At 51.6% G+C, this 21,837-nt stretch overlaps 1 protein-coding gene across 1 annotated transcript; it reads left to right on the top strand.

Annotated features, from left to right (window-relative positions):
- The first annotated feature begins 14,077 nt into the window (after positions 1 to 14,077).
- Positions 14,078 to 18,376, top strand: LOC124478835 (proline-rich protein 2-like). Its single transcript, XM_047037301.1, has 3 exons — positions 14,078 to 14,086; positions 14,423 to 14,625; positions 17,548 to 18,376. Exons 1-3 carry the CDS (start codon positions 14,078 to 14,080, stop codon positions 18,374 to 18,376), a joined length of 1,041 nt encoding a protein of 346 aa, XP_046893257.1.
- Positions 18,377 to 21,837: the final 3,461 nt, after the last annotated feature.

Raw genomic sequence — 21,837 nt, 5'->3', positions numbered from 1 at the left:
GAGAGAGCAGGGAGGGGGGAGGGAGGGAGGGGTTGGTGGGAGAGAGCAGGGAGGGGGGAGAGAGATAGATGGAAGGATGGCAGAAAGAAGGAAGGAGGGAGAGGGAAAATTGCAGACAATGGGGAGGGAGGGGAACAGCCAGAGACCCTAGATATGCTCCATACTGTCAGGACACAGGTCTGTCGGGGGGCTGGAGACGAGAGAGTCTTCCTTCTTCCGGTCTCAAGAGCCCTCAGTCCTCAGGACCAGCCTGATCAGCACAACAGACACCTGGCCCGAGCCTCTGGAGGCTGCTGCCCCCCCACCACAGACACGGGAACCGCCCCCCTCCCCCCAGGGTTCCGCAGCAACACCTCTCCACCGTCACCTGCCCGGTAAACACGGCAGGGGTTCCGTTAAGGAAAGCGGCAGCGCTACAGTCAGCAAACACCACATTAGTGTGGCCTTCCACTCTGAGAGTGTTTGTTTACTGCCTTGCTGTTTAGAATGGCCCTTACATCTGTGTGTTCAACTGAAGGCGGTGTTAGCACAGTCAACACCGCCAGAGATAGCACTGAGCAGGCCAACACTTCTGATTGCTGCTCTGATTCCCCCTCACACACCCTCCTGCTCCACAGAGAAAACCCACCTCGAATCCATCTTTACCCTGTCAGCGTGTGCGGTATAAGCCAGGATATAATGTTATTGAGAAGCATTTTTTGGCAAATTTGCTGAAATAACTTCACATCCTGATAGCATTTGAGTTGCTATGACAGTAAAATACAATAAATCCAGTATCTGTTGACCTTTGCAGGAATAAATGCAACCAATCACTGTGTTCTGACTGAATGCAACAATTGGACGGGCTACTTGCCCGTCAGTAGTCAGGTGTTCATATGTTTTGTGGGCGTGGCTTTGAAGGGAGTGGGAGGGATATTTTGGGATGGATACTTTCAAACTCAAGCCAAAATAGCAATTTTCGCTAAACGGACCTACCCTGCCTTCAAACTCTTTGAGAGTGCTAAACCCAGCATGCTGTAGAGCAGGAGTCATGGTAACCCCAGCCTGCTGTAGAGCGGGAGTCATGCTAACCCAAGCCTGCTGTAGAGCAGGAGTCATGGTAACCCCAGCCTGCTGTAGAGCAGGAGTCATGGTAACCCCAGCCTGCTGTAGAGCGGGAGTCATGGTAACCCCAGCCTGCTGTAGAGCGGGAGTCATGGTAACCCCAGCCTGCTGTAGAGCGGGAGTCATGGTAACCCCAGCCTGCTGTAGAGCGGGAGTCATGGTAACCCCAGCCTGCTGTAGAGTGGGAGTCATGGTAACCCCAGCCTGCTGTAGAGCGGGAGTCATGGTAACCCCAGCCTGCTGTAGAGCGGGAGTCATGGTAACCCCAGCCTGCTGTAGAGTGGGAGTCATGGTAACCCCAGCCTGCTGTAGAGCGGGAGTCATGGTAACCCCAGCCTGCTGTAGAGCGGGAGTCATGGTAACCCCAGCCTGCTGTAGAGCGGGAGTCATGGTAACCCCAGCCTACTGTAGAGCAGGAGTCCTGGGCTCGCCTGGCTTCCCACACGGCTCGCTGAGGTAGACGGTTGTCCTCAGGCCTGCTCTGTCACGGGGCGTGCCCAGTCCTCCTGCCAAGACGGTTCAACCGAGGCAGACGAGCCAACCGTGATCTGGGCCTGGTCTGAAGGCAGCTTCAACAAGTACCTGGCTGAGATGGGGGCGCTGGGGGTGATCACTGTGAGGAAACCCTGAAAGTACGTGAAGATGTTGGCTGTGAGGGGGGGGGGGGGTGAGGGGCTGTTCCATCTCCTGCTATACTTTCTGTTTGTGTTTGTTGTTTATATGGTGAGACATTTCCTTCAGTTGGACTGGTCCCTGGCAGCTCTGAGGAGCGCTAGCTGCAGGCGATGAGAGACCAGCCTTCTGACAAACAAACAGAAATGTAATGAACCTGTCAGAACACCAGAGGAAGTCAGGTGTGATCCAGCCTTCTGACAAGAATGGAGTTTTACATTTTGCTCATTCAGCATTTTCCTCTGAAGCATTGTACATACACACAGTACTGCAGATGATCAAGGATCTGAATAACGTAGTTCTAACAATATCCCAGTGGTCAGAGTCGACCAACGGTCTGTACTGGCCCAGCAGAGCAGGAAGGAAACAGCCAACGTAGTGAGGAGCTGGGAGAAGGTTGTGTGAAGAACCCCCTGACAGGAGGAGCACGTCACCTGAAGCTGCTCCTCGCTGGAGGCTGAGGGAGGCTGAGGCTGCTCCTCACTGGAGGCTGAGTGAGGCTGAGGCTGCTCCTCACTGGAGGCTGAGGGAGGCTGAGGCTGCTCCTCACTGGAGGCTGAGGGAGGCTGAGGCTGCTCCTCACTGGAGGCTGAGGGAGGCTGAGGCTGCTCCTCACTGGAAGCTGAGGGAGGCTGAGGCTGCTCCTCGGTGGAGGCTGAGGGAGGCTGAGGCTGCTCCTCGGTGGAGGCTGAGGGAGGCTGAGGCTGCTCCTCACTGGAAGCTGAGGGAGGCTGAGGCTGCTCCTCGGTGGAGGCTGAGGGAGGCTGAGGCTGCTCCTCACTGGAAGCTGAGGGAGGCTGAGGCTGCTCCTCACTGGAAGCTGAGTGAGGCTGAGGCTGCTCCTCACTGGAAGCTGAGGGAGGCTGAGGCTGCTCCTCAGGGAAGGCTCAGGGAGGCTGAGGCTGCTCCTCACTGGAAGCTGAGGGAGGCTGAGGCTGCTCCACACTGGAGGCTGAGTGAGGCTGAGGCTACTCCTCACTGGAGGCTGAGTGAGGCTGAGGCTGCTCCTCACTGGAGGCTGAGTAAGGCTGAGACTGCTCCTCGGTGGAGGCTGAGTGAGGCTGAGGCTGCTCCTCACTGGAGGCTGACGGAGGCTGATGCTGCTCCTCACTGGAGCTGAGGGAGGCTGATGCTGCTCCTCACTGGAGGCTGAGGGAGCCTGAGGCTGCTCCTCACTGGAGGCTGACGGAGGTTGATGCTGCTCCTCACTGGAGGCTGAGTAAGGCTGAGGCTGCTCCTCGGTGGAGGCTGAGGGAGGCTAATTGAGATGGGTGTTGAGACTTCTTCTTCTCTTCCCTTTCAGGTGTGTCATCACCCGTCCTCCTCACCTGTTTTCATCACCTCGTGTCTCCACAGGGACAAAAGCATTCCACTGGTGAGCCGTTCCACCGAGGCTGACCGTAGCCATACAGAGATAAGATTGACCCCCTCTTCACAAACCATACACATGAACATTAATAGCTCGATTGATTTTGGGACCTGGTGTAATGTGATTGTCAGTTCAGTCTAATATTGACAGTTGCTTTTCAAACTGCTGATCGTAGCAGCTTGGCTGTGCAACACTTGCATGAGCTCTCTCCCTGTGTACCTGTGTTCAACTCAAAATGGCCGCAAGTGCATTTTTACTTCCATAATACAATCAGAGCACAGGTGTTTCAAAACTCCTGCACAAAGTTACACACACGCACACACACACACACACACACACACTCACACACACACACACACACACACACAGAGCAGTCACCAGTGAGAGCTCTGTGCTCTGGTGATCAGAGACGTTATCTGGGGAAAGATCAGCTGTGGAGGATAGCAGCTCCTGCCACCTCGACTGCTGCATTCCTTCATGTTATTCTACTCTGCACACCTCCCCTACACCTCCCCTACACCTCCCCTACACCTCCACTACACCTCAACTACACCTCCCATACACCTCCACTACACCTCCCCTACACCTCCCCTACACCTCCACTACACCTCCCCTACACCTCCACTACACCTCCACTACACCTCCCCTACACCTCCACTACACCTCCCCTACACCTCCCCTACACCTCCCCTACACCTCTCCTACACCTCCCCTACACTCTCACTCCTGGTCTCTCTCCCCTGTCTCCTCCTTCTTCACCCCTCTCTCCTTCCTCCTCACTTGTCTCCTCCCTCCTCACCCCCCTCTCTTCTTCCTCCTCACCCCTCTCCTTCCTTCTCACCCCTGTCTCCTTCCTCCTCACTTGTCTCCTCCCTCCACACCCCTGTCTCCTCCCTCCTCACCCCCCTCTCTCCTTCCTCCTCACCCCTGTCTCCTCCCTCCTCACCCCCCTCTCTTCTTCCTCCTCACCCCTGTCTCCTTCCTTCTCACCCCTGTCTCCTTCCTCCTCACTTGTCTCCTCCCTCCTAACCCCTGTCTCCTCCTTCCTCACCCCCCTCTCTCCTTCCTCCTCACCCCTCTCTCCTTCCTTCTCACCCCTTTCTCCTCACCCCTCTCTCCTTTACTCCTGTGGTGACGAGCCATACTGACAGATGGGGGAAGGGATTTCCAAAAAGAGAGAGAGGAAGAGAGAGAGAGGTGCTGCTCTAGATTGCTGCCCTGCAGCTACGGAAAAAAGTGAAAGAAAGAAAGAATTTCAGATTAAACATGAATCACAAATAAGAACCCCAGGGCTCCACCCAGAGCCAATCAGGTGACTCACACAGGGGAGGGGGGTGGGTCACACCCACACCCAGGAGAGAGGGGTGAGGATCTGACTGAGGAGCAGTGGAATAGGCCCCCCAGTCCCCCTGGACAGGCTAGAGATACCATTCTGTACCCCAGCTCTCTGGTACAGAGGTACAGAAGAGGGAGGGAAGTAGGATATTACCAGACCAAGAGAGACCTCTCTCCCTCCTCTTCCCTCCCTCCCTCCCTCTCTCCTCCTCTCTCTCTCTCTCCCCCTCTCTCCTCTCTCCTCCAGCATTCCTGTACAGGGAGGGGAGCAGTGACATCATCCAGCAGCGCCCTTACACAGGGGTGGCTCACACACACACTCAAGCTCTCTCACACACACACACACACACTCACGCTCTCTCACACACACACACACACACACACACACACACACACACACACACACTCATGCTCTCTCACACACACACTCACGCTCTCTCACACACACACTCACGCTCTCTCACACACACACACACACACACTCTTACGCTCACGCTCTCTCACACCCTCCCATGTTATTATCACACAGCTGTTCCTGACACTTAACCTCATCATACGCAGAGGGAGCCATCAGAGAGCAGATTACACAAGCTCATAAAAATACCTGGCTAACTATTGTGACAGACGAGACAGTGAGTACTTACATGGGCCGGACAGAGGAAGACATCTTGAAAATTGTGATACATTTTGTTCCCATCTTCAGACGAGACCAAGTCTCAACCCATAAGGCAGTGCCAGGCTTAAGTAACCACATCACTCTCTCACAACCAATCACATAACCATATCACTCTATCAGAGCCAATCACAGCTGGACTTGACCCAACACAGCCCAGCCAAGCGACCAGAACGGCGGTTGACTTCAGCAGAAAACAATATTTGATTTTAGGAAAACCCCGAGCAGATATCACTGCTTCCGATCTCTCTACTGCTGCTAGACTTCAGACGGGATTTACCTCTGAAACCCCCATCAGGTCACGCTTCTCAACGGCCCCTGAACAGAGTTAGACATGATGCAGGGTCATGCCAGGGCAGCCAGGTCCTGCATCCACATCACCTCTGAAGGCTGAGGAGGTTCTAGGACTGTCTACATGTGTGCACATTGCTCACTAGAGGCCACATCCAAACACGTATGCCAGTCCAGTGCAGTGGCTTAGCTTGTGTGGCTGTTTGGTGGCAATAGTGAAACTTGTTGTTTATTTTTATGAGGGAGGTGATCATAGGGCCTCTCCTGCACTGTGGACTTACAGAGTTAGAGGGTTGTGGAGTTCTGGAGTGTAGGGTTGTGGCTGTGTAAGGTAGTGTGAGGTAGTGTGGGACAATGCGAGGTAGTTTGAGGCAGTGTGGGACAATGTGGGGCAGTGTGGGGCAGTGTGGGGTAGTGTGAGGCAGTGTGAGACAGTGTGAGGTAGTGTGAGGTAGTGTGGGGCAGTGTGAGGCAGTGTGAGGCAGTGTGAGGCAGTGGGGGTAGTGTGAGGCAGTGGGGGTAGTGTGAGGTAGTGTGAGGTAGTTTGGGACAGTGTGGGGTAGTGTGAGGCAGTGTGAGGCAGTGTGAGGTAGTGTGAGGCAGTGTGGGGCAGTGTGAGGTAGTGTGAGGTAGTGTGGGGCAGTGTGAGGCAGTGTGAGGTAGTGTGGGGCAGTGTGGGGTAGTGTGGGGCAGTGTGTGGCAGTGTGAGGCAGTGGGAGGCAGTGTGAGGCAGTGTGAGGCAGTGTTGGGTAGTGTGAGGCAGTGTGGGGTAGTGTGAGGCAGTGTGGGGCAGAGTGGGGTAGTGTGAGGCAGTGTGAGGCAGTGTTGGGTAGTGTGAGGCAGTGTGGGGCAGTGTGGGGCAGTGTGGGGTAGTGGGGGGTAGTGTGAGGTACTCACGGAGGGAGGCCCCTGGGGGCCATGCATGGTGAAGCAGTCCATGCTGATCTGGATGGTACTGCTGGGAGGCCCCTCCCCCTCTTCCCCCTCCTCCACACCATCACAGAAGCTCAGCTCGATGGGCTGGACTGAGTGGAACGCTGACCTGAGACACAACAGATGTTCTGCTGTCACATGGTCAAGTCTTATGTACTTTTAATACAGAATATGGTATGTGTGCCTGTTAGTGTGTGTGTGTACCGGTTAGTGTGTGTATGTGTATTCCTGTTAGTGCGTGTGTATGTGTATGTGTGTACCTGTTAGTGTGTGTATGTGTATCCCTGTTAGTGTGTGTGTGTATGTGTGTACCTGTTAGTGTGTGTATGTATGTGACTCACTGGTCCAGCATGTCCAGCAGCTGGCTGAACACCTCCTGGCTGAGCAGGTCGCTGGAGGGGGGCCCCTGGCTGGGGACCCCGGGGCCCAGGAACGAGCCCTCGGCTCTGGACACACGGGACAACAGCTCCCTCGGTCTGCAGGGGGAGACACAGACACACAAGGGTATATGTTTAGCTCAGTGGTTAGAGCTTTTGACTGCAAATCAAGAAGTTGCAGGTTCAAATCTCCACTTGTCCTTATCTGTCTTGATAAATTTACATTTACATTTAGTCATTTAGCAGATGCTCTTATCCAGAGCGACTTACAGTAACTACAGGGACATTTCCCCCGAGGCAAGTAGGGTGAAGTGCCTTGCCCAAGGGCACAACATCATTTGGCTCGGCCGGGAATCGAATTGGCGACCTTCAGATTACCAGCCCGATTCCCTCACCTTTCAGCCACCTGACTCCCCATGAATACATGAAATGAATACATGATGACATTGTCTGTAGCCCTTATTGACTAAGAGCCTGATAGCTGCTCTGAAATCAGCGGGTAGCAGGTTAGAAGACGTCTGCTCTGAAACACGAGGAACACAACACAGTAGCAACAAACACAGGAAGTGACACCACTGCATGTGAGGAGGGGATACAGGGCTGACAGACAGACAGACAGACAGACAGACAGACAGACAGACAGACAGACAGACAGACAGACAGACAGACAGACAGACAGACAGACAGACAGACAGACAGACAGACAGACAGACACATAAAGGCTCCATTGTTGTAGACTGAAGCTATATTACAGTGTGGTGTGTTTGGTAACAGTTCAACATAACTGTATTGGTGGTACTGAGACATGAAGGTGGTCCTGTGACCAGCGCTACTGAAACTAAACACCAGCCTGGCCTCACCACTGCCCCACCCCCAACCTGGCCTTTCCCCAGCCTGGCCGCTCCCCAGCCTCTAACCAGCCCCAGCCTGGCCTCTCCCCAGCCCCAGCCACACCCCCAGCCTGGCCTCTCCACACCCCCAGCCTGGCCTCACCCCAGCCTCTAACCAGCCCCAGCCTGGCCTCTCCCCAGCCCCAGCCACACCCCCAGCCTGGCCTCACCCCAGCCTCTCCCCAGCCCCAGCCTGGCCTCACCCCAGCCTCTCCCCAGCCCCAGCCTGGCCTCACCCCAGCCTCTCCCCAGCCCCAGCCTCTCCCCTCTCCTCATTGTTCCTGCTGAAGGTGCACGCTGCACATGCTGTCGTCTCAGCGGAAATCCCCCCGTCTGATGCTGCCTGTCACAGCTCCTGGTATGTGTGCAGCTGGACGGGGCTGGACGTGTGTGTGTGTGTGTGGTGTGTGCGCGCTTGAGGGGTGGTAGGGGAGGAGTAGGCGGAGTCGGGGGGGGGGATAATATGAAGCTGGCACTATTTAGGGCTTTGGAATTCCCCTACTCTGTGTGGTGGTATTAATACCTGAGTTTCACAGACGCAAACATTTCCAATGAAGCCAATGACACAAGCAGGCAGCACAGAGCCAGGAGAGGAACCCTGCAGTGAACCAGGACACTCTGACCTGTGACAGTTGATACCTGTCATATCTGGAGCCTTAACTACTGTCCATGTCTGATCCATGACTGAGTTCTTGATTTTAACTGGCAGCATGCTGTCTTTCACTGATTGACAGAAAAGTTTCAACCAGTTAGGGTGTTGGTTCTGCCCCCTTTCTCCCTGGTTTTGAGTCGTACAAACAAAAACTACAATAATGGAGCAAATCTAAAAGCAAGTGTACATCTGGGGCTTGTAGTTCTGTCGTGTGAGGTCAGCATTAAAACAAATCAATGTTGCCTCTGTGAAAGCATGTTCTCCCAAGAAAAGCTCACTTAGATTTAGATTTTAACTTTGATATTTTAGCAGACACACCTGATTTAGTAGAAAGTACCATCTCAGCTCTTCCCAGTTCTGAGAATGGGGCAGGTCCATCAGCTTGGCGTAAACCCTGGGTTAGGGTTAGGGTTAACCCTGGCATTAGAAAACATCTACCTTGGCTCACAGTCTGACATTCCTCAAGAGCAGGAGCGTCTCTGAGAGGGAACAGCTCTCCTCGGAGACACACCCAGACCACCTTGCGTCTGCCTTCTGCCCTGTAGCTGGCTAGGAGAGTACAGAAACACCCATCAAGGGTTCTGTGAAAGTATTGAATGGGGAACGTGTTTAATGAATGGAGAATGCACTGCATGGTTGTGTGCAGGGGCGTCGTTAGACCCTTTTTACTGGAGCATGTGCCCCAGTAAAATGTACAATTTGAGTTTTAACATATTTCTTTGTTGGTCAGTGCATTCATTTAGATTGATAATCCTGAAAAAAAAAATACGTAGTATCCCAATCAACGCTTGTAAAAGTGTTTAACCGAAAACACAAACTGATGCACGCAGAATTCCATGTCTGCGCCCTCTTCTGAGCTTGCCAAATAGCCACTGCAGCACGCACACAGAAGTCCAGGTGTCGGACTCGGCACACAAGTCAGAACTGAGGTAAGCTAAGAAAACATAACAAATGATAGGCCTACCGATTATCTTATTTTGGCTAAAACAAAACAATATTACATGAAGCTCTAAAAAACTGTCTTTGCGCTCAAATAAATCCCCCCAAAATGTGCGCCCTTGCATTAACTATGGATGTCCCTGCCAAAGCTGATATCAAACTTGTGTCCCTTAACTGTTGTATAGTGGGTTAAGCAAGGTGACTTTCTATAGCCTAGTAGTGCATTGTGCACAGCAAGCTTGAAAGGAGCAGTGGGCCTGTGCCCCAGTAGAGTTTTATGTCTAACAACACCTTTGGTTGTGTGATCTTTTAAAAAGATGTCGAAAAAAAATGTCTATCCTTGATGGAGAGTGAAGTTTTGCTCTGCTCTATTTTGTTTACCCCTGCCGGCTGTGGCTTCTGCCTACCTGCCCTCCCACAACCAGCTCCAGAGTGTCTGTCCTCCCCGGCTTCCCAGATCTCTTCTCTGAAGCCAGGGTGTTGGCCAACTTTACCCTGGAGAGACACAGGGAGAGGCGGGGAACTGGAACGCTTGAGTTGTATTACTAGATAAATACTACACTGCCAAGCCCATCGCGCTGGAGAAAAGCACCTTTCAGGGGCGCTTGCTTTATAAACTACACACAGATAGCGCTGGTTGCCAAACCCACGCAGTCAATTATCACTCACTAACATGCCACCCCACCCCCCACGTCATTTCTTACTAGTGCTGCTCTACAAGACACCCACATCCTGTCACAGATCACAGCTTGGAGATCTGTAGGGATGTTGGCTCCATGGGTGACTCATAAAAGGTTACAACACATTGACTACCCTGTGTGTGTGTGTGTGTGTGTGTGTGTGCGTGTGTGTTGGGGGAAGGGGTCGGCTTGTACAGCTGTTTTGGCATAATAGACGGGGGTCAGATGTCATAGCAGCCACACTAGCACTGCAATCAGTGAACCACCTAGCCTATAGATTTTCAACCGCAGGCCATAATCAAGTCTACAACACACGAGGACACTGCTTGTGCACTGAATTCATGGAGGCAATAAAGTTGTCCGTACCTAACTTTACTTGAAGTTGATAGCAGACTATCTAAACTATCTAGGTAGTGTAAACAGGCAGTAGTTTGCGGGTTATTATTATGATGTTGGTAATGGCATGTTGGCAAACTCGCAAAGTAACTTCGGCTGACAGCTAACGCTAAGCTAGCTTCTCCATTTGCTCGTTTGATGTCAAGTCGTGTGCATTGGATGTCCGTAAGGGCTTTAGACTTTGAGGTTGCTTTACATTACTGACTTTTGTGAAGTTTTCGAGATAGTCCAAATTAATCAAAAAATAGCTTATAGCAGGTAGCTAACAAACCTTAGTTGCCATCACTTAGAGATATCTGTATGGCAGAGTGCTAAATTGTCAAGTTTGGCTCACTGCAAGATAGACAATCATTCATTTCCGGCTAAAATACTAAAATAAAACATTTGAACTGACACTACACACTAAATCTCTATATTTTCTACCCTGTAGTTATCTCTGGCTCAAACTTAACACTGTCCATTCTGAACACAGTTTGTTCAAGTCCTTCACTAACGTTTCGGTCTACGGTCAGGGGTGGAAATAGTAACTAATTGATTATGTAAACATTTAAAAAATATATAAATAATATTTAACAGCATATTATTTTATCTGTAATCAAACATTATAGATTATTATTGTGATAAATATCTTAGGTAATTTAATCCACCCAACATTGATCAGGGCCTAGACCAAGCTGAATATAACATTTAGGGCCTACCCAAAAGTAAATGGCCTATAGGCTATCGTATATTTCAGGTGGCACAATGCGTAGCAGCGCAGATTTTAGAGCGAGATATCTTTAATCCCGCAGAAGAGTAGATTTACAACCGGAGAACTGACAGCAGGTTTCGGGTCTGATTCGTGACCGTGGGGCCTGTTGTCAGGTCGGAGATGGCAACCAACAGTTAAGTATAGCAGACAATAGTTAACTTTGCATTAAACATGAGACAGTACAGTGCTTCTGCTCACATGGAGAGAGAGATAGTTAACTGGACCGATGTTGTTTATAAGGTAGTTTTAGCAAGCCACTGCCCCTTGTGTTGAAGTTAAGCTTTGTTAGAAGACTTTAGAATGGGTAGACTATCGCTATAGCTTTGTTTGAGGAAACAAGAAGGTGTCCGAAACTCACATTCACCATATTTAATTAATCATTATTTTGCTCTCCCTGGATCAAAAAAAGTTAGCCTAATTCAATTCCCTTCCGGGACAACCGCGGCATTTCTGTTTTTTACAAACGCTTTGTCTTCCGAGGCCAGAGCGCTTGATCCTAGCTGAGTTGTGAGCTTGTTGGAGGGTGTCCTGTTTCAGAGTTATTCAGCTCGCCTGAGGGCGAGACTGCATCCTCCTGGAGACCCAGACAGCCCCTCCAGACTCCAGCGGGCCAGAGGTTAGCTCTGTACAGGGAAGGGCTTTGTCCTCCACCAGGTTGGGCACACCGACCGATGAAAACGCAATCAAAACAAACAGGCCGTCCGATCGGGGGGTGTTCTCGAGTGTCATCATTTATCACGCGCTCAAAGACCCCGAGCCCTTCTGCCCCGCGTCTGTCAGCCGGACTGGGAGAGAGACATGACGGCTCGACAAAAGACAGACCGCCCCCGCTTCTCCTCCTTTCAGCCCCTGGGACGGGGGACGGGGGAACGGGGAGTCTTAAATCAAGTTGTAAATCTGTGTGTGTGTAGGGAGAAAATAAGAAAAGATCAAAAAGGAGGCGGTATAAATTCCTTTAGAGGACCGATTGAACGGCTTGTGTAGTAATAATTTAAGTGTAATCCGTTAAAATGTACTTTGTGTGTGTCTTAGTGACGTTTAAAAGTATCTATAACACAATATGTAGCCCAATTAAAAAGTCACCAGTCAGATACGAAGTAAGATATATAATTTTTTTGTATTTCAGATGTGTGTCACCTAACCTTTTTTTTTTTATAGGAATTTATTTATTTTTGTTGGGGGGGGGGGGGGTGATTTTAAAAGAAGTAGTGCATTGGTAGAGTAAAAAAACAAAACTTTGGGAACATTTAAAAGAAAAAGGAACGTGTAAAAGAAAACTAACACAATTTGTATCCCTTACACCACCCATGGTAGTCTCTGTGGATCAGATGACTGTTGTACTTCAACTTAATAAGTCCCTCCAGTCCTCTGCACCTTTACTTTAGTGTTTAATGATGCTTCTTAACACACGACAGACTCTGTGTTTGTAAACCATGTCAAAGCCAGAGTGCAAAGGTCAACATCTCTTTTGTTAGCTTGTCAGTGGAAACCAACCCCTGCTCATTCTCCCTCTACCTGCCTTCCTCAGCACACTTTAGGGACTTTAGAACAGTGGATATTACATATATAATATTATAGTATTTATAAGATAAATTCTTTATTACAACCACTCACTTGTACAGTTTTGTGAAAAATAGTTTTTCACATAGCCTACTTAAAACATTTTTTGTCACTGTGTGTAAAATGAAAAATTTCTACTGAGTTGTGTATTTATTCTGTTTGTTGATGTCTGTTGAAAGGAAGTTGGAACAGGATGAAAACCTTTTACCAGCGAAGCTTCAGACTGTTTTCTTTAATATTCCACCATGACGGTTTTGGGTCAGTATTTGATTTGATATGTTTGTCAGTAAACCTGACACATCCTTTCATGTCACCAACACACCACGAATAATCTAAACAAACTGCTCAGTTAACAAAGTTAAGGTTCACATACTGGTCACCCCCTCTGCCCCAACACCTAATCACCAAGAAATATCTCATCATCTTCAATCATCAGATCATCTTCAAATCCCAGATTATAAAACTGTATCCATCCTAACCTGGATTCCTATCTGGAGAGGTTAAGAAGGTCCACTTCCCTGCTATGGTCCAGCCCAGCTCCTTATTAACACAGACCCAAGTTTAAGATGGCCTGGTGCTGTCGACAGCAGCGATGGTTCTGTTGGTTTCATGTGTCTGGCTCCAGAACCTCTCAGCCTGCACAGTTGCCATGGGGAAACACACACCTGAGGCCCCAGACACAACTACATTTCTACCTTCAATGTGTTTCTTCGTAAATAATGTTTTTGTCTAAATGCCCAACGGGAGATGCTGTATTTAGCAGATGTTTTTTCATCCAAGGCGACACAGACAGTGATGTTAGGGCTGTCTGGGCAGCCCAGAACCCAGACACAGCTGTTGTCAGGTCAGTTCGGCCCTCCCCTGGATCTCCCTCCCCTGGATCTCCCTCCCCTGGATCTCCCTCCCCTGGATCTCCCTCCCCTGGATCTCCCTCCCCTGGATCTCCCTCCCCTGGATCTCCCTCCCCTGGATCTCCCTTCCTGAGCTTCCTAACCCTAACCCATGAAGTCCCAGGGTTAGGGTTATCTCACCCAGACAGCAGTCTGACCCTCTTCCTCCACATCCAGGGTTATAAACGTCCGACAGAGGAGAGAGTAACCGCTAAACGGCTGTGATGAGACAGACAGCTGCCCCCCTTCTGAGTCTCAGCCCCTCATAAAAATACCCTTGACCGGAGGTGGCTGGAGACGTGTGAGGCGTGGAGTTAGTACGGTCACTGCATGAAGCAGCCCCACCACGACAAGCTCTCTGCCGGTTAGGACGCAACCCACGGTTTGAAGGCAGCCTTGGGGGTGTGTGTGTACTCACCGGTAAAGGGGCAGGTCCGGGCGGTACTGTACGGTGGCGTAGGGGGATGTCATACTGCAGAGCTGCACTTTTCTTCACTGGAGTCTTCGAAAAAATATCAGTAGGTCACATATGCATGTGTGAAGAGCCTCAGATTCAAACACCACGATGTCGTCAGTTAAAAAAACATCTCACAATAAAAAACAAACACGGAATTGGGATTAAAGTGCTGGAGGGTCAAGTGCACAGGAGTGGAGAAAGCTTCAAGGATGTTTAGATTTTAGATATTTTTTCCCGAGCTAGCCAACGCAGAGGAGGGGCTTGTGCCAGCGCTCTGGCCAATCCCAAACAGCAGCTGGCCCGGGGTATCACTCTCCTTGTGTTGCTAGGATATAGATATCAAGCAACACCCTTTACCCCTCTCCCCCCTCCCATACATACACACACCCTCCCCCCTCCTGAACCCACCCAACACCCACACACCCTCCTCCTCACCTCCTAACCCTCCCACAGCTGCCCCAGAACCCTGTGCCCCCCACCCAGACCTCCTGGAGGACCAGACACCCAGACCTCCTGGAGGACCAGACACCCAGACCTCCTGGAGGACCAGACACCCAGACCTCCTGGAGGACCAGACACCCAGACCTCCTGGAGGACCAGACACACTGGCAGCATCACAGGCCGCTCCGGGCGGGCAGCAGCCTGGCGGGCCAGATGTCTCCCCCCAGTCCCTCCAGCCTCCCCCCAGTCCCTCCAGCCTCCCCCCAGTCCCTCCAGCCTCCCCTCCAGCCTCCCCCCAGTCCCTCCAGCCTCCCCCCAGTCCCTCCAGCCTCCCCCCAGTCCCTCCAGCCTCCCCCCAGTCCCTCCAGCCTCCCCCCAGTCCCTCCAGCCTCCCCGGAGTCCCTCCAGCCTCCCCCCAGTCCCTCCAGCCTCCCCCCAGTCCCTCCAGCCTCCCCCCAGTCCCTCCAGCCTCCCCCCAGTCCCTCCAGCCTCCCCCCAGTCCCTCCAGCCTCCCCTCCAGCCTCCACTGACTGACTCTTTGAGAGCATGGTGATTACTGTACTCAACAAGTTGGAGAATCTCCCATGACTGGTGTGTCTCAGCAGCGTTGAGTTGCAGTCGCACGTTCACATCAGCACACGTCTCCTTGGACGGCTTCGCTTTCTGAACCAATCCAGCACTCACAGACGGCAGGTTCTACACTGTTTTCCAAACTTGTACACAAAATATGTATTTCAACCTTTCAAAACAAAACAAAAAGTTTCGAAAAACCTAAAAACTTTTCCCACACAACACGACACCAAAAGTTTTTTTTAAACATTATTTTCACACACACAATGAAAGGAGAGGAGGGGGGAGAAACCTCCCCAGAGTAGATTAAAGCAGAGCAGAGTACAGCAGAGTAAAGTCCTCATCAAGTACTCATTAATGATGGCAACTTTCTTTTTTCGAAATTATTTTTTGAACAGTAACAACGTCTTTGTACTTCTTTACTTCCCATCTCTGGTGCTCTTCAAGGATGCTTGGGGGGTGAACAAGCCGGCCAAAATAAAAGGTGGGGTCAATGAGAGGGGAGCGGTCCGAAATAGACGTGGTGTATCCGGGGAGCGCAGGCTAGCCAGCCGGACACTTGTTCCTCTAATAAAGACAGCCTATAGCTGCCTGCCTACCACTACCCACAATGCACCTGGCCGAGGGGCGAGGAGCAGGATGATGTCATCGGGGTGTGGCAGGCGAGCGGAGGCTGTAGTCGGGGAAGTTCTGCTGCTCAGCTCTGGTTCGCTGCAGGCTAGTGAGTGAATACGACATGTGGGAAAAAATCCCCTTCAAGATCTGGTACACCCTCTCCCTGACCCCCCCCCCCCCACACACACACACACATATGTATACACACCACAAACATATCACACACACATTCACAAACATGCCACCCCCCCCCATACACACTCACAAAAAATCCCCCTTCCACCAACACGTATTCACAAACACACCACCCTTAAACACACACCACCCCCACTACAGTCCATACTCCCCTAAATACCAGCGCAACAGAAATGTATTTTAAATTGCCCCCCCCCCCCCCCCCCCCCCCCGAAGACTCACAGCCATACCAGAGCAGGCATACCACACACATCTACACAACACCTGTGTGTACCACACATCTACACAACACCTATGTGTGTACCACACATCTACACAACACCTGTGTGTGTCACACATCTACACAACACCTGTGTGTGTACCACACATCTACACAACACCTGTGTGTGTCACACATCTACACAACACCTGTGTGTGGGTGCCTCTAACATCATTAGTACCTTCTTACTGAAACGCACAGTCCTGTCCATTCAGCTGTGACCTTGAGATCCTCTCATCTCCACCAGGACAAACTCAGAGACCAGCTGAGTGGCTAAACAGGATCTTTACACCGATACATGAGACCCTGACGTCAATAATTGGTCTAAGGCCCGGGCATCGACAACCGGCCACTAACCTCCTCTTACTTCATCTGACATATGTGTGTGTTTACGCGTTGACGGTTACGTCAGTGGTGTGTGTGGCGGGCCGGTCATCTCCACAGGGCCAGAACGGGAGGCCAGCATGGACCTGCTGCAGGGCTAAGCCTGGCCTCATCTGGGATTGTTTCAGGAGTACGTTAGCATGGCAGGATGAAGCTGTCCCCCCAACCTGAGGTACTGGAGAGCCCCCCCCCCCCTCCTCCACCCCCCCTCCTCCACCCCCCCTCCTCCACCCCCCCTCCTCCACCTGGAAGTGGCAAGTTTATTGACATAGTTTTTAGCTCACTGCTGAACTGCTAAATGGGGGTATTTGGAAGAAACTCAATGTTTGCCATAGTATGTGTGAGTGTGTGTGGGGGAGGGGGGCAGTTGCCTATGTGTGTGAGTGTGTGTACTGGCCTATGGCGTTGCAGCATTGGCTGCTGGTATGGCTGGGGGCAGTTGGTATCACAGCTGTGGAGTCTGACTTCAGCAGGGTCACAGAGAGAGAGAGCTTCTAACAGGGTCACCTACTGTACGCCCCTCTCCCCTGCCTGCCAATCACAGGCTCTGGGGTCACAGTGTGTGTATGTGTGCCTGCACATGTGTGTGTGTGTGAGCAGGTGTGTGTATTCACACACGTGTGTGCGTATGGGCCAATGTGTGTGTGTTGTTGTACATGTGAGATGTGTGTGTATTCCAGTCGATGACTAATGTAGGGGATATCTGGATGAGTCAGAGGGTCTAGTGTCCGGTGTGAAGTCTGAGAGGTGATAACTCAACCACACAGCCAATCACCACACAGCCAATCACAACACAGCCAATCACCACACAGCCAATCATCACACAGCCAATCATCACACAGCCAATCACAACACAGCCAATCACCACATAGCCAATCACCAGACAGGGCTCAGATTGTTCTATCCTGCCCGGTAGCCTGGTATCGTTAATCGCTGTGGCCAGGGCCGGCCGACCCAATAAACAAATTAAACATGTTTAGGGCCCAGCGATTCATTCAGGGCCCCCCCTAAAAAACATTTGAAAAAAAAAAATATATATATGTTGGGGCCAACATAGGGGCACAGAAGACCCTGGAACTCCCAAGACCCTGGGGCCCCCCCTTGGGCCCCCAAGACCCCGGGGCTCCCAAGACGCTGGGGCTCCCAACCCCCTGGGGCTCCCAACCCCCTGGGGCTCCCAACCCCCTGAGGCTCCCAACCCCCTGGGGCTCCCAACCCCCTGGGGCTCCCAACCCCCTGGGGCTCCCAACACCCTGGGGCTCCCAACCCCCTGGGGCTCCCAACACCCAGAGACTCCCAACACCCTGGGACTCCCAACACCCTGGGGCTCCCAACCCCCTGGGGCTCCCAACACCCAGAGACTCCCAACACCCTGGGACTCCCAACACCCTGGGGCTCCCAACACCCTGGGGCTCCCAACCCCCTGGGGCTCCCAACCCCCTGGGGCTCCCAACACCCAGAGACTCCCAACACCCTGGGACTCCCAACCCCCTGGGGCTCCCAACACCCTGGGGCTCCCAACCCCCTGGGGCTCCCAACACCCTGGGGCTCCCAACACCCTGGGGCTCCCAACCCCCTGGGGCTCCCAACACCCAGAGACTCCCAACACCCTGGGACTCCCAACACCCTGGGGCTCCCAACACCCCGGGGCTCCCAACACCCAGAGACTCCCAACCCCCTGGGGCTCCCAACACCCCGGGGCTCCCAACACCCAGAGACTCCCAACACCCTGGGGCTCCCAACACCCAGAGACTCCCAACACCCTGAGGCTCCCAACCCCCCGGGGCTCCCAACCCCCCGGGGCTCCCAACCCCCTGGGGCTCCCAACCCCCAGAGACTCCCAACACCCTGGGGCTCCCAACACCCTGGGGCTCCCAACACCCTGGGGCTCCCAACCCCCCGGGGCTCCCAACCCCCAGGGGCCCGCCCTTGCTGTGGCCTAAGGACCCCTCGTACGGAGAGGCCAGGGTCAGAGCTAACACACACACCCACACACACCAAGTTGATTCATATTCAATAAAAGTACATGAAATTGCTTCCCTTAAATAACTTGTAATCACACGCAACAAACCACTACGAATTCCACATAACTGTAAATCAGGAAATCAGTTTCCTCGACTCAATTAAATCCTCTCGTGGATTATAAGATATGATTAAATCAGTGGTGTTTTTAAAGGATACGACAGTTGACTAACCTGAAACTCCTTCCCACTGTTTCCTCGGAAACGTCATCATCTTCAGCGTGCATTCTTTCTCACGCTGTGATTCAGCTGGATCTCCTTTTTGTCTTTTGTCGTCGTGGTGACTTTTAGACCTGAGAGCCGTTGTGTCACCACACCAATCCTGGGAAAATTGATGTTGCCTGCGGCGACCAATAAACAGGCAACCGGCCAAACTTCAGATGCAGACAACCAGTAGGACAACTTTCAGTGGGAACCAGACTTGTTTTTTTGGATTTACTTTTGTTTTAGTGAGGGTGGCGGGGGGAGATGGTGTAGTCCTATTATCAAGGTGCAGCTAACACAAAGACATGTGACATTTGTGATTCATGGTTATAAAGCATTTCAAAATATCATAGTTGACAGACATAACATTACAGCTCAGACTACAATATAATCTGAATCCAGCAGGTTTATGTAGCGTGCAAATGACCCTGTGCGAAATGTCAAATTCAAACTGCATCTAAAAAGGAAAGATTCCGTTATTTATTTACACCATTTGGACCTGTGAGAGAAAGATGTGAAAATCTAAACCCAGTAAAAACTTAACATCAGTTATGAAGTTCAAACATTCACATTGAGAGGGTGTGTTTGTGATTTGGGTTGATATTGAGCTCCAGCTTTGTGTGAGTCGATCCAGCTGCATGGCAGAAGGACCACAGAATTAGACGCTCACGTGGAGAAGTGGAGGAGAGTGCAAAGCCAGTTCTGGGCCAGGTCCAAACTGGTCCAAACTGGTTCCACAGGACGGCTTCTGTGGAGCACAGCCTCCCCACCAAGCCTCAGGTTGGAGAACCTTTAGAAAACACATCAAAGCTTCCTACTGCTGGGAACACACACAGGCCTCTGACCGCCAAGCATCAACAGCAGATAATCCTGAGTAAAGCCTGTCTTTACTGTCTTCAGATGTCTCTCCTGCCCCCCACTCGTACAGGAGCTCCTTCACCTGCTTCACTGGCTCCATTTACTGAGGAGTTTGGACTCAACTACGTTACCGACGTGTTACTGACGATCCCACTGCTGAAAGAACAACTTGTTTTGTAACACTGTTCACTTCACAGATCACTCGACCCGGGTGTGTTAATGAGCCCTGACTGTATCAAGTCATCATGTTCATTAACCTGAGGGCACCACCGCTCTGTGGACGACCGACCTCAGTGCCAGACACAGCGACCTTCACATAGGCCTGGTGTTGACGGGGTGATGGAGTCCCATCTCAGAAGAGCTGCTTCAGCACTCAGGTAACCCTATCGCCCGCTCCGCGCCTCTTACAAATACAGCGCCTGATGTACAAGATCTGGACCGGTGTTTGGAGTCCGTGGCGACGGGTAACCAGGCAACAGAGTAACAAATGTGCTGGGTCTGGGCCGTGGGAGGTTCTGTGAGTGCGGAGCGTGACGCCTCGTACAGCGGACACAGATCCTCAGCGTAACACGATACCAGGGCTGGGGTGGCTTTTGTCACCGTATACGCTTCAAAAATAAAACATGCCGTGGACGTGAGAGGGTTCTGGAACGCCAGAAGAGTTAGGTTCCTGAGGTTCCTGAGGCCTATCTGAAGGAAGGCTGGTGAACGCTAGCAGATGTTCCTGAGGCCTGTCTCAGGGAAGGCTGGTGAACGCTGGGATGGATCTGTGGGGGAACCGATAAATAATCACAGAACATTAAGACTTCGCTACTCTGAAGGTTGTCGTGTTCCCCGACACCCTCATCACGTCTAAGCAGACTCCTTAACCGCAGCGAGGATAATCTGCCATGGAATCACAACCCACTTCCTGCGCATCCAGTGTAAAGATATACGAGTTAAACTCTTGTTTCTATAGCGACCTGCCAAATATAACCTGAAATCTCATTGTGTGTTCACATTAGACTTATATTGAGTTGACCACCTGCCGGTCTGCTTGTGTTCACCAGGCAGCACATGGCGAGGCTTAGACGAGGGAGAGAGACAGGAATCTAACAGGGCTGATCTCACTTGGTTAAATACCCACCATGACTCACCACCACCAGGGAGGAGGAGAGAAAAGGAGAAGGAGAAGGAGGAGGAGGGGAGGGAGAGGAGGATGCTCAACACTCGGAGACAACTTCATTTCCGTCAGTTTTTCCATAAAGTCTGGATAATTCCGGTGACCTGTTTTTGTCGCGTAGTGGCGGGATGTGTGTGGGTGTCTAGAGCTCAACAGAGTCTACAGTCGTACGTAGTCTGTTTTTGTAATTAGCCTTGGCTTAAGGTATTTACATGACTATGAAAGCTGATCTGGAGAGTGGGAGGCAGAGGGAGTAGATGTGTCGGGGGCGGGGGGGTCCAGGAGGGGGTCCAGGGTGTTAGGTAGGCCAGGTTCCTGGGACATAACGTCACACGTCAATCAGTCAAGCCGCTAGCTGGAGGGGGTCAGGGGTCTGCTGGCCCGTGGTTGCAGGAGGGACACAAGGTGACAACGTATCTGTAGACACTCAGAACCGCTGCTTCTGGGTTCTGAAGAGGTCGGAATGCCGTCAGGAAGTAGCTGCCACAGGAAGTACCTGCCACAGGCAGTACCTGGTAGTATTACTGCTGACACAGCAGTACAATTACATTTGACTTAATTAGTGACGATTAGATCGCTTAAATCTAGGAAATTCGATACAATGATCCCAAAGGAAATTTGAGCACTTAGAAGGACGTGTGTGTGACAGAGTGAAAGCGAGGTGATCGTGTTTGGTACATGTTCCTCACGAGAGCACCTCTCAGGCCAGGTCATGTCCAGGTCTGGTTTAGCTCCTCGCTTGTCCCCATGCCCCAGGAAGATGGTCAGATGGACATGGCCGCCTGGCTGTGATTGACACATGGCAGAGCAGTGATGCAAAGTTCACGAGCCTAAACAGCACTATTAACCCTGTGTTTGTCTAGGGATCCAGTTACAGGACCGTGTGTGTGTGTGAGAATGCGTGTGCTTGGCGTGTGTGTGTGGGTCTGTGTGTTTAGTACGAGTGTGTTTCCTCTGAGTGACATGGAAATACAGGAGTCATATTTTCATATTTTAGATCGACTACATCAGACCTGGTCCAGTTACTACGTGGAATTACTGTCAAATACTTGGGAGTGAACTGGAGCTTATCTTATCTCACCCAGACGCAAGTAAAATCAACAGACCAGTTCTGTAAGTGCCAACTGTGAATATAAGATAAATGTTAAACCTCGATTTG

This window comes from Hypomesus transpacificus, chromosome 16 (genome assembly GCF_021917145.1).
Source record: "Hypomesus transpacificus isolate Combined female chromosome 16, fHypTra1, whole genome shotgun sequence".
NCBI lineage: Eukaryota > Metazoa > Chordata > Actinopteri > Osmeriformes > Osmeridae > Hypomesus > Hypomesus transpacificus.
This window is presented reverse-complemented; position numbering and strand designations above follow the sequence as displayed.

What these genes read in the sequence shown, in the direction of transcription:
- LOC124478835 (XM_047037301.1), top strand. An exon ending in AGCAGCCTGGCGGGCCAGAT is followed by an intron (nt 14,626 to 17,547) that starts GTCTCCCCCCAG and finishes TGGGCCCCCAAG; the next exon opens with ACCCCGGGGCTCCCAAGACG.